This window comes from Mesoplodon bidens, assembly GCF_964165515.1.
Source record: "Mesoplodon bidens genome assembly, chromosome: 4".
Lineage (NCBI taxonomy): Eukaryota > Metazoa > Chordata > Mammalia > Artiodactyla > Ziphiidae > Mesoplodon > Mesoplodon bidens.
This window is the reverse complement of record NC_138160.1, coordinates 142,223,317-142,234,693: the sequence shown is the minus strand read 5'-3', so window position 1 is coordinate 142,234,693 and position 11,377 is coordinate 142,223,317. Positions and strand designations below refer to the sequence as shown.

The following is an 11,377-nucleotide window of genomic DNA, read 5'->3' as shown; positions in this document are numbered from 1 at the left end:
GTCGTTTAAGATCATTTTATTGAGGGAGGAGAGGCAGGGAGAGGTGCGGGGGCAGCTACAGCTCCCCCAGCCCCACCAGGGGGAAAAGACCCCCTCCCCGCCTCCCTTCCCCCAAGTGGTTCCCCTGTATTATGGGGGAACTTTGTGCAAACTCTGCCCCGGCGGGTGGCGGGTGAGTGTGAAATGGCAGCAGCTGGGGCTGGTGGTGGTGCTACTGGGCACTGGGGGGCTTGTAGGGCTCCAGGAGAAGAGCAGAGAAGGTGTTGACCTTGTCCGCCCCCCGCACCTCATGGGGCAGCAGTGGCAGCTTCACAATGTGGAAGTCTTCGTATAGGTCCTCCATCTGCGGCAGGGGTAGAGGGCAGAAGGCGGCAGTCAGGGGGCCACAGGGCAGGGACGGAAGGTGATCAACGTCAAGGGTCGGGCCAGGGGTCTCCCAGAGTCCGGGAGAGAAGATGAGCAAGGGCTTCACAGGGCCATAGGTGGGAGTGGCGCCAGTGAGGTCAGAGACCACTGGGCTGGACCTCCCACTCCCCAGGGTGAGAGGTATCCAGGCCAGGCCAGCCAGTCTATGAGGGCCAGAATCAGAAGGTCTGAAGCAGTGGGTGAAGGGCAGGGGGTTGGGGCGAGGGACAGAAGGTGTGCTGGAGCAAAAGGTCAGAGAATACAGTAAAAGGTCAGCAGTGCCTTGGCTGGGCTGGGCCCGACCCCAGCTTCCAGGGTCAGAGGTATGAGGGCTGGGCAGGAGGGTGGGTGTGCGCACCTGGTCCAGATACTTGGCCTGGATCTTGTGGCGGGCCTCACACATCTTGCAGGGCTTCTCGGGATCAGGGAAGACGAGTTGGTTGACGATGATGTTGTGCGTGTCGATCTTGCACTTGGCCAGCTCCTGGATCAGCCGCTCCGTTTCATACAGGGACAGGAACTCAGCAATGCACACACAGATGAAGGTGGTTTGCTCCTGCAGGATCCAAGAGAGGGCAGGGAGGGGCAGATTTCAGCCCTGTCTCTTTCCCCTGAGCTTCTTGCCGCCCGCCTGAACTGCAACTCACAGGGTCCTTGAACTGCTCACTGACGGAGCGGATGACAGGCAGCGTCTCCTCCAGCTTGGAGGCCAGCTGGTCTGCGTTCATGTCCCCGAGGCCCAGCATGTTGCACATCTGTGGGGACGATGTGAGAGGGCTCATGGTTTACCTGGGGCACACTATACTCCCTGGGTTGGGCTCACTAGACACCCGGGGGACAACTCCTGACACCTCCCAGTGGTTAAAGGTGTGGGCCCTTGAGCAGATTGCAGGGGTCCAACCCTAGCTCTGCCATTTCTGCGGGACTGTGGCCAGGTTAGCTTGACCTCCCAGAGCCTCAGTTTCCTCATGTGCAGAGCTGTTGTGCTATATGACATGTCACGTGCTTGGAACAGTATCTGTTAAGTTAACACAGTTAAGTGCCCCACAAATGTGACTGAGGCACAGGTCCCCGCCGGGGGACCACACACAACCAAGGAGGTGGCAGTGGTGTGCAAAAGTGTGAAGGCATCAGGCTTGTCATGTCGTGCTAATAATAACCCATGGGGGGGATTCGCATGCTCTCCATTTGACAGATAAGGCCCAGAGAGGGAAAGTGACCTGAGGTCACACAGCTGTGTCACACCAGAGTGCAAAGCATTCGAACCTGGGCCACCTGGCTCTGGGATATGTGCTTTCAAGCTCTGTCTGGGGCACTCAGCGGGTGGAGGCAGGGACACTGAGTGCTGCGGAGTAGGGGGAACAGTCCCCCCGCAGTGAAGATCCATCCCACCCACTGGGAAGCACTGACTGACAGCGTATGTGGCAAATGCCTTTGTCACTGCACATCTAGGGGTCCGGGGGCCCACTCTGATTCAGGGGACTCCTGGATGCCCTGGGGCTCTGCCTGCCTGTGAGATGAAGGGGCTGATCTGGTTCTTGATCTGCATGAGGCGGCCTAGTCCCCGCTCGACGATGGTGGGGAAGTTGAGCAGTCTTAGCGTGTGGCCTGTGGGCGCTGTGTCGAACACCACCACCGAGAAGTTCATGCCCTTCACCAGCCTGCGGGGAGACGAGGATCAGGCCCGCTCTGCCCCCTCTTCCACCCTAGCCCCAGGCAGCGCCGGGCACCCAGAGTCCCCGCCGGGCCTGACCTCATGACCTCTGCATAGCTCATGGCCTCATCGATGCCTGGGAAGGCGCTCATGGCTTCCTGCATCATCTTCTTGCCCATGCTCAGCATGTTGTCCTCCTCAAAGAACTCATCCGGCAGCTCCGCCACACCCAGGCTGGGGTCAATCTCCTGGGGGCCGAGAGGGTCAAGACTCAGGCTGCTGTTGCTGGAGCCTTCCCACCTGGGCACGGAGCCCGAGGGAGCCTGTGGGGCGTCCTGAGCACAGCCCTTCATCAGGTCACAGCTGGGGAGACCCCTGAGGTGCCCTGGCCCTTCCCTTAGGCGCTTAAGGTCTCGGGTGGTAGCACAGATTGTTAAAAGTCTTTCTCAAGCAGATGGAAAATCGCCAGCTGTGCTCAGTGTCCCAGAGGGAAGCCAGAGTGCGTTGCAGTGCCTTCTCACGGGCTGTTCCCCGACCCGGGCCTGTGACCTCTTCCAGATCATTCCTCTAACATGAGTCTTCCCTGACCGCCCAATCTAACAGTGCAGCCCTAGCCCCCTCTGCCCTGCCTTCCTTTCTTCTTAACATCTGGCCTCTCCTCACATGGTTTACTTAGCATGATTTTCGCCTGTCTCCCTAACCAGAATGCGGGCCCCACAAGGGCAGGGGTTTTTCTGTCTTGTTCACTGCTGTGTCCCCAGTGCCTGGAAGTGTCTGGCACAGAGTAGGTCCTCAACATGGATGCAGATTCCATGAAGGAGATGACCAAGCCTGGGGTCCCTGGCCCGTCCTGCACCCATTGCCTCTCTATCTCCCGCCTGTGTCACCTCTTCTACTTGACTTCATGTTTCCTGTGGTGAAGCCCTCCACTCCCTGGCCTCAGAGGTCATTTCCCTGCAGGGAGCTTGTCCACACATCACCCCGCCACAGTCACACCCTTGATGGGTTGTTCCTAGTCACCAGGCCACTCTCTGACCCCAGCCTTCTCACTTCCTGTTATTCTAGACCTTCCTGGGCCACCTCATCCCCGCACCTCTGCCCGCTTGTTCACCGTCAGTGTCCCTCTTGGGCGGCACTCTCATCCAGCCCAGTCTCCACAAGATGCCTCTGCAAACACTCCCTTCTCCCTCTGTGGTTGGCAAAAGCCCCATCCTGGTTATTCGCAGCTCGCTGGCATGGCTACACCGAGGTGAACATCAGGGGAAAACCCCAGACGAAGAACTCAACCTTGCTCCCCATTCCTGATCACAAATCTCCAACAGGCACTCGACAAGCCAGAAAATTCACCCATGGGAATGTTAATGCCACATCTTCTCCCTCCTCAAACCCCTTCTGGCCCGTGTGCCCCTCACCCTCTGCTGAGGCCTGTGCCTCGCCTGTGCCTCAGTGAGAAAGCGAAGCCACTGGCTGCCAACGCCCTCATTTCCTCCCAGGAAACGCCCCAGTCCCCCCACATTCCTTCTAAGCCCCTGGTCCTGGCAGAGCCCAAGTCCTGGGTCTGTGCGCTGGAGCGAGCTCACGCCTGCCTGAGGCCCGTCCTCAGCCGGCATCCTTACTCCTTCCTGCAACATCACTTGTCCCTCCCAGTTGAAGCTTTTTTTTTTCCCTCCGGCTGCACCGCGCAGCCTGTGGGATCTTAAGTTCCCTGACCAGGGGTTGAACCTGCGCCCTTCGCAGTGAGAGCCCAGGGTCCTAACCACTGGACCACCAGGGAATTTCCTGAAGCATGTGCAGCAGCAAACAAACATACACTAGCATCTCCTTCCTCAGAAAAGCCTTCCTTAACCCTCATTCCCTTCCCTCTCCAGGGACGGCCATGCTCATTTCTCTGCTCTCATCATGGTGATCACTGTGTCCACCTCAGCTCACCCATTCCAGGCAGGCTTCTGCCCTCATTCCCAGGGTGATCTGCTTAAAACTGATGTGCCTGCTAGAGCCGACAACCTTTCTGCCCTAGTCCCTTTGTCCTCCTGGAGCTTAGGAGCCCATACTCTCTTGCTTTCCTCCCACCTCACCTGTGCCTCCTTCTCGGCCTCTTTCAATGGTTCTTCCTCCTCTGCTGGACCCTAAATGCTGATGTGCCCCCGGGGTTGTTTCTGGGCCTCTTTATTCTTTCACGCGCTCCTTCACTCACACAGCTTTAAATACCACCCTTGGGACAATGACTCTCAAATCAACGCCAACCTCCTCTGAGCTCTAGGTTCACATAACTAAGCTGCTGTCCTGATGTCTCCACTTGGATGACCAGTGGGCACCTTGGTCTCATTGTGGCCAAATAAAATTCCTGACTTTTGGCCTCCTAAACCTGCTCCTCTCCCAGTCTTCCCCACCTCAGCTGCCCAGGGAGCCAACTAAGACATGTACTTATACTTAATTCATTTCTTTCTCTTACCCATTACAACCAAGCAGTTAAATTGCTTTAATTCCAAAATACATCCCAAATTTGACCACTTCTCACCTCTCCTCCCAATTTTGGGCTGCCATCATTCCTAGCCTGGTCACTGTCCCAGTCTCCTTGTTTCCATCCTTGACTTACAATCCAATTTCTGCATGAGAATTACAGGGAACTTTTTGGAAAACGAATTTGGCCATGACATTACTCTGCTTAAAACAAACAGCTTCCCATTAACTTGGAAACAAAGCTAAACTGATCTCAGTGGGCTGCAAGGTCCTACACCATGTGGTCCTGATCAATGTCTCCCTCCCTTCCCTTGCTCACTAAGCTCCAGTCACTCTGGCTTCCTTTCTGTTCCACAAACGTTCCTCACTCACTCTCCTGTGGGTATGTTGAAGAAGGAGTGAAAGTGGAGAGACAGAGGATGGAGAATGGGCAGGACATGGTAGCTGATGGTGGGTGTTCACAGGAAAGGCCTGAAGGTGCCTTTGCCAGAGCTGGGGCGGGGCTGAGCCCTGCTGCACTCACCATGGCGAAGAGGTTGTCATAGCCTTTGACCTTGGTAGGCACCTTGGAGAACTTCTGGTCAAATGCATCGGAGATATTGTGGGCTGGGTCGGTGGAGATGATCAGAACACTCTCCCGCCCCTTGGATAGCTGGACTGCTAAGCTGCAGCTGGGCAAGGGAAAGGCCAAAAGGTGGGAAGTGAAGGGTTAGGCTGTGCTCCTTAGGTCTGCATGGGGAGAAGAAGGGTCCCAGGAGCAGGGGGCCTGGATCAGCAAGGGCCTTGAGAGAAGAGTACGGATGACTGTGGGATCAAGCCTCAATCCCTGCAGAGGGACCCTATCAGACCTCACCTACTGAGCCCTCCAGCTGGCTATATAGTGGTAAGGTTCAACTGAATGTGTCCGTCCCGCCTGATGCCTGCTTCCTTGGTGGCACAAAGTAACATGGTCCAGCTATCCAGCCAACTTGACCCTGTGTCCCCTCCCTCAACTCTAAGCTATGGGGTCCTTTGCACCTCCTGCTAAATTCGATAGTTCAGTCCACTTGTCCAGGGTAATTTGCCCCGGGGACCCCTCCCCCTCTTCCCAGCTGAATGGGTAGTCTGATCATGTGCCCTCTCTCCTGCCTTCCACTCCCACCCCCACCCCCACGTGGGCATAGAATGGCAAGGTTCACCAGACTAGGACAGGTCGCCCCGTTGCCCCTCCCCCTACTCTGGGCTCACTCTGGTACAGTCTAGCTGATTGGGACATCTAAACGCTCTCCAGGCTCCCGTGCGCTGGATCCAATGTGGTTCAGCCCTTGAACAGGCCTGTATTCAGGAGGTAGCTTCCATCTGCTCCAGATAACTTCCGAAGAGTACAACCCGGAAGGCCCCAGCCCAGCCCTCTTGCACGGCTGGTGGTGGAAGACCCGGTCCTTGGCCTCCCCTTCGCCCTGTGGTACATCCCACCCGTTTTCCCGGCCACCATCGCAGCCTCCTTACCTGCAGGTGGTCTTTCCAACACCACCCTTGCCCCCGACGAAGATCCACTTAAGGCTGCGCTGCTCGATAATGTTGCTAAGCGTGGGCTCCAGCGGCTCCACATCAGGGGCATCCTCGAACTCCTCTGCCTCAACCCCCCACCCGGCCACCCCCGCCGCCATCTTGGAAACGGCTCACGTGATCAAGCGGAGCGCACCATGCAAAGCACCTACAGGGGAAATTTCCTATCACAACACCATCAAGGCTAGAAGATTGAACTAATTTTCTCATGGCCTAACTTTCAGCAGCTAATAGAAGCTATATTTCCAACGTCTTCCCCTTCCAAGGTTCAGTTTGTCAGCCTCTTGTCTATATTTTCTTCAAAGACTCCCCCTGCCTAATTAACATATTGGTACATCCCAGGCTACTCCCCTTTATTGATTGGCCCCTAAGTCTTGCAGCGCTCCTTTCATTGGCTACATCTTTTCTTACTTTTACCAATCACTCTCAGGTCCCGGTAGCCGGCAACCTCTCCTTAGCAACCGGCCAAACACCCGCTGCATACCTTTTTCAAGAAGTTAGATCCGAGGTCCACCCTGACCTGACTCCATAGGCTCAACTTCATGTCGATCATTCCCCCCCTATTCTCCAACCTGGGTCCCAACACCGCCTCAGGTCCGTCTCTTCTGTTATTCAATTGGCTGGGAACCACCGGGCTCCTGACGCAAACCAATCATAAACAAACCGATTCGTTGGCTGGAGACGGTCACGGGGCTGCTAGTGGATTAGAGGGAGGGCGACTCCAGTTGTGGGCGAGGTCCGCAGATCCTTGTCCAGTGAGCCCTGAGCCCCCGTGCAGGACAGGACAGGACAGGGACAACTCTTGCAACTGCGCTCCTTGTCGTAGAAGGGACCCTGTTCCCGAAAACCTCCTTCCAGTTTGCTCTCTGTGCGAGGGGAAACTCCAGTTCAGCCAATTCTCTGAAACTCTGCCCTGGGCAGGAATACAGGCTGGGCCCCAGGCCCTCAGCGGACACTCTTAGATGGAGACTACAGCCTAGAAATATCCTCGGTTTCATTTGAGTACTCTAGCACATAAAATAATACCCTGACTTTCAAATGGGGACCCCAGCTCCTTGGAGTCAGCTGTGTCTCTATTCCCAAATAAAAGCTCCACCCCAGAGACAGGTACCCAATCCAGAGACACCCCCATTTCTATGCTGGGGGCCCAGGCTAGATATGCCCTCTAGTTAGTTCTAGTTAGGGACCCAGCTTCCGAGGTGTCAGCTGAGCACACAGCCTCAGGCGAGGTCCCATCCCTCACTGAGATTATCCCTGGTGCCAGAAGTGGATTCTAGCTGCGAAAAGCTAATACGCCCCCAAGTCCCAAGCGGGAACCTCACTCCGAGAGCCCGCTACAGCCCCAGGCGCAGACAATAGTCTCATTCCGGAAGAAACCTTCTCTGCGTAACGTCTGCGGGAGTCTAGCAGGGCTATAACGATCCGCGGGGCGGGGGCGGGGCGGGGCGTCTGCCCCCCGGCGCGTAGCGTCAAACCTTGCTCCTCATTCACCCCGCCCCTCATGCCCCGCCTCCACTGCGGATGCCTGAGGGCCAGACCGGTCTTCCCGGCATGCATTGCCCGGGACAAGGCAAGTCTGGCGCCAAGCGCGGGCCCGGAGCGGCCTTCCCGGAATCCTTTGCGAGGTACCTGGCGACAAAATGGCTGCCCGAGGGAGACGGGCGGAACCTCCGGGCCGGGAGGCGCCGGGCCCCGCGGGCGGCGGCGGCGGCGGGAGCCGATGGGCTGAGTCCGGGCCCGGGACGTCGCCCGAGAGCGGGGATGATGAAGTGTCGGGCTCGGGTTCGAGCCCGGTGTCGGGCGGCGTGAACTTGTTCGCCAACGACGGCAGCTTCCTGGAGCTGTTCAAGCGGAAGATGGAGGAGGAGCAGCGGCAGCGGCAGGAAGAGCCGCCCCCGGGCCCGCAGCGACCCGACCAGCCGGCCACCGCCGCCGCCGCGGGTCCCGGGGATCCGAAGAGGAAGGGCGGCCCGGGCCCTACGCTCAGCTTCGTAAGGAGCCGCGGGGGTGGGGGCGGGCGCCAGGGCCTTCCTTGGCAGGGGGAATCGGGCTCGAGAAAGGGGATCGGGATCCAGGTCCACCCTCCGACCCTGATGAGGGAGCCGTCCGGGTCACCCGCTGAGGATTCGGAAACTGGATTCTCGACGAGAGAGGTCTGGGGGCGGAGGTGGGGACCCCTGCAGTATGCCCGCAAGAACTGGGAGCTGGGGGGAATTCCATTATTAACAGCGCTCCGAGGATGGGGAAACCAGGATACCAGGATTCCTGTTTGAGTGGAATCCCGAACTTTGGATACTGGGACCATCTCCCACTATGGGGATGGGGTGCATAGTCAAGTCTGGACTCAGAGCTGTGTGGATGAGAGACTCAGACTGCTTACTCTGTGACCCTAGGAGATTTGCTTGACTTCCCTGAGTCTCATTCGTCCAGTGTCCATTTATTGAGCACCTTACCTTTTGCTGGGCAGTGTGCTAGGTCATGGGTATGCTGTGTTGATTATGACAGGCATCTCTGCTTTCCTGGGGCGTCTGATGTGGCCTAACCTCATTTTCCCTGCTTGCAGAAATGGGCATCATCGCATCTTCTGATGTGATTAGCACTGGCCCTTTCTTATAGGAAGGGCTAAACCAGTGGTTCTCAACTGGGGACGATTCTCCGCACATCATCCCCACATTTGGCAAAGTCTGGAGATATTTTTGTTGTCAGAACTGGGTGAGGGAGTGCTATTGACATTTATGAGTAGAGGGCAGGAATGGTGCTCAACATCCTACAATGTGCAGAACAACCGTCTCCCCCTCCCCAACAAAAATGATCCAGTTCAAAATGTCACTAGTATATGCGACTGAGAAACTCTAGGCCAAAGAAATGGTACCTATATTGATTGTCAACTCTGAGCTTGCTTTGTCTCTGGTGTTGAGAGCAAGTTCCTGTGGTATGGAGAAAAAAGTGTGGTGTGAGAGTAACGAACTGGGGGTCAAGTTTCTTCATCCGTCAGAAATGAGTGTGAGAAGAGTCCCAGCAGCACAGGTCACTTAATGCCTGGCTGAGGGATAGGGATGGGATGTCCGTAAAGCCTGTTGCAGCCCCTGGGGCACAAGAAACCCTCAAGTCTGTGGGAGAAAACAGAGGACCAGGATGAAAGTTCAGAGTAAGACTTACGTTTGAGGAAGGGGAAGTGGCAGGACCTGGGCTGGTGTGAGAACTGGGTGGAGGCCGAGTGCCCCTCTGTGAGTGAGAATAGCAGTAGTTGTCACTGCCTGTTTCATTTGTTCATCAAGGGGCCATTTGCAGGAGCATCCTCAAAGAGGCCGGGCCCGGTTACATGTAGGGCAACAGTGTTGCTTGGTGGTTAAGGATGCTGCTCTGTGGCCTAGACACACCTGACCCTGAATCCAGCTCCACTGTTTGCTGTTGGCATGATCCAGGGTACAGGCTTCTCCTTTTCAGAGATGTTTCCTCATCTTTACAATGGGGATGGTAACCTTCATCGTAAGGTGACTGTGAAAGTGGAAGGAGATAGTATATCCAAAGCACTTGGCACAGGGCTTAGCATACAGTAAGTGCTCAATAAAGGGAGCTGTTGCTGCCTGTGTGGTTTCTACTAGGGGAGGGTGAGGACAGCGCTCGTCCCCACCGATGTGGGAATTCTTTTCTCTCCCTGGGAGGGCAGCCCGGGGGCCCAGGACTGCCTGGGCATCATGGGCCCAGGGCAGGCGCTGAGTCGCGTGTGCTCCTCTCTGATTGCTGCGCAGGTCGGCCGGCTGGTGGAGCTGGGCGCGGCGTCGGGACGGGCCACCGGGCCGGGCTAGGAAGGTGTAGTGGGCCTCAGCGCCGCCAAGGGCGGGCCCCGGCTCCTGTAACCGTTGCAGTCTTCTGTCCCTTCACCCAGGTGGGCAAACGCAGAGGCGGGAACAAACTAGCCCTCAAGACGGGAATAGTAGCCAAGAAGCAGAAGACGGAGGATGAGGTGAGCAGGCTGGGTATGGGGGGCCGCCCACGTTGCCTTTTCCTTCCAGCCTCAGTTCCTGGCCCAGGTGCCCTGTCCCTCCCTCCTCAGTATCTAGCCCTTGGATGGGTGTACTGGGTGGGGGAGGAGGGCTTTCAACAAAGTTCCCAGATCACTTGATTCTCCATATCTTTACCTCACACCCAAGACCTTTGCGGTGACTCTGTGGGTGGGTCAGCTGTCTCAGGACAGTCCTGACCCTGGTTCCTGGCCTCCTTGGCATCTCCTTCCCAACCCCCGTGTGTCCCTCCCCTCCCCCCAACAGGTATTAACAAGTAAAGGTGATGCATGGGCCAAGTACATGGCAGAGGTGAAAAAGTACAAAGCCCACCAGTGCGGCGATGATGATAAAACTCGGCCCCTGGTGAAATGACCCCCCTCCCTGCCTGCCCACGGCCTGGGACTCTGCGATGTACATAACTATTTAATGCAGCGGCAGCGCGGCAGCCTTTTTCCCCCAAGGACTTATATACAGAAGGAAACCGAGATGCTTCCCGCAGCTGCCGCAGCTGCGGACGATTCTCCAGGACTCTTTTTTACCTTGAGCACTTGCCTCCTGAGACTTCATAGAACAGTGGTTTACTGTCCCCTGTCTTCCCAGCTCCTCCCTCTCTCTGGCTCTTTCTGTCTTCCTCTTCTCACCCTCTCCTCCCTCCCTTTAGCCATCACTTCTGGGAAGTAAAGAACTTGACCTAGTGCTGGAGCTGTGTGCTTGGTTTGCCTTCTTTGCTGTTCTCCAACCTAAGCCCACCCCTCATGGCTGGCACTGCACCCACCAAAGCCTGGATCTGGCCCAGTGAGGGAGGGATTTGGGGGTGTAGGGGGAGAACGAGGGTACATCACCTCCTGTAGGCCTGAACTCTCCTCAGGTCTCACCCCTGACTTCCCCCCCACTGTTGGGTGTTCTTGTTCAGTGTCTCTTCACAGTCCCATTTGGGCTGGGCCAAAGCTGTCAGTTTGTTCAGATCAGAAGACACTGAGCACCTCTGGTGTGCCTGGGTTTTTCTGGGCCCTGTGGCTGCTGCAGTGAACAGAACAGACCATGCATGCTCCCTGCCATTGTGGAAGGAAACAGACACAGATGAAAGGGGGAAGCCATTTTGGGAGGTGACTGCGAAGAAGGACAGGATAGAGGCTGCAGGGAGGGGTCTATTTTAGTTGACACATTTGACCAGAGTCCTGAGGGAGGTGAGAAAGCCTGTCCCAGGGGTAGTGAACAGCCAGCATAAAGATAGGGAGAGTGCCTGGCCCTTATGGGGAGCTTTGAGGAGGCCCCTGTGACTGGAGCTGGCTGAGTGAGGAGC

General features: G+C 56.7%; 2 protein-coding genes across 4 annotated transcripts; one reads left to right on the top strand and one right to left on the bottom strand.

Moving 5' to 3' along the window:
- On the bottom strand, positions 1-7,430 carry GET3 (guided entry of tail-anchored proteins factor 3, ATPase). Of its 2 annotated transcripts, none has more exons than XM_081230963.1 (7): positions 6,008-7,427; positions 5,043-5,190; positions 2,159-2,307; positions 1,916-2,066; positions 1,053-1,160; positions 764-961; positions 1-343 (listed from the first exon to the last, which is right to left on the bottom strand). In XM_081230963.1, exons 1-7 carry the CDS (start codon positions 6,166-6,168, stop codon positions 212-214), a joined length of 1,047 nt encoding a protein of 348 aa, XP_081087089.1. In that variant the 5' UTR covers positions 6,169-7,427; the 3' UTR covers positions 1-211. The 2 variants fall into 2 exon arrangements, with proteins under 2 accessions (XP_081087089.1, XP_081087090.1); XM_081230964.1 differs by lacking the exon at positions 1-343 and adding an exon at positions 393-644 and having other exon boundaries at positions 6,008-7,430.
- A 197-nt stretch (positions 7,431-7,627) lies between these two features.
- Positions 7,628-10,776, top strand: TRIR (telomerase RNA component interacting RNase; the record flags this gene model as incomplete). Of its 2 annotated transcripts, XM_081231465.1 has the most annotated exons (3): positions 7,643-8,058; positions 9,957-10,034; positions 10,339-10,776. In XM_081231465.1, exons 1-3 carry the CDS (start codon positions 7,708-7,710, stop codon positions 10,444-10,446), a joined length of 537 nt encoding a protein of 178 aa, XP_081087591.1. In that variant the 5' UTR covers positions 7,643-7,707. The 2 variants fall into 2 exon arrangements, with proteins under 2 accessions (XP_081087592.1, XP_081087591.1); XM_081231466.1 differs by lacking the exon at positions 10,339-10,776 and having other exon boundaries at positions 7,628-8,035; positions 9,957-10,033.
- Between the last annotated feature and the right edge of the window lie 601 nt (positions 10,777-11,377).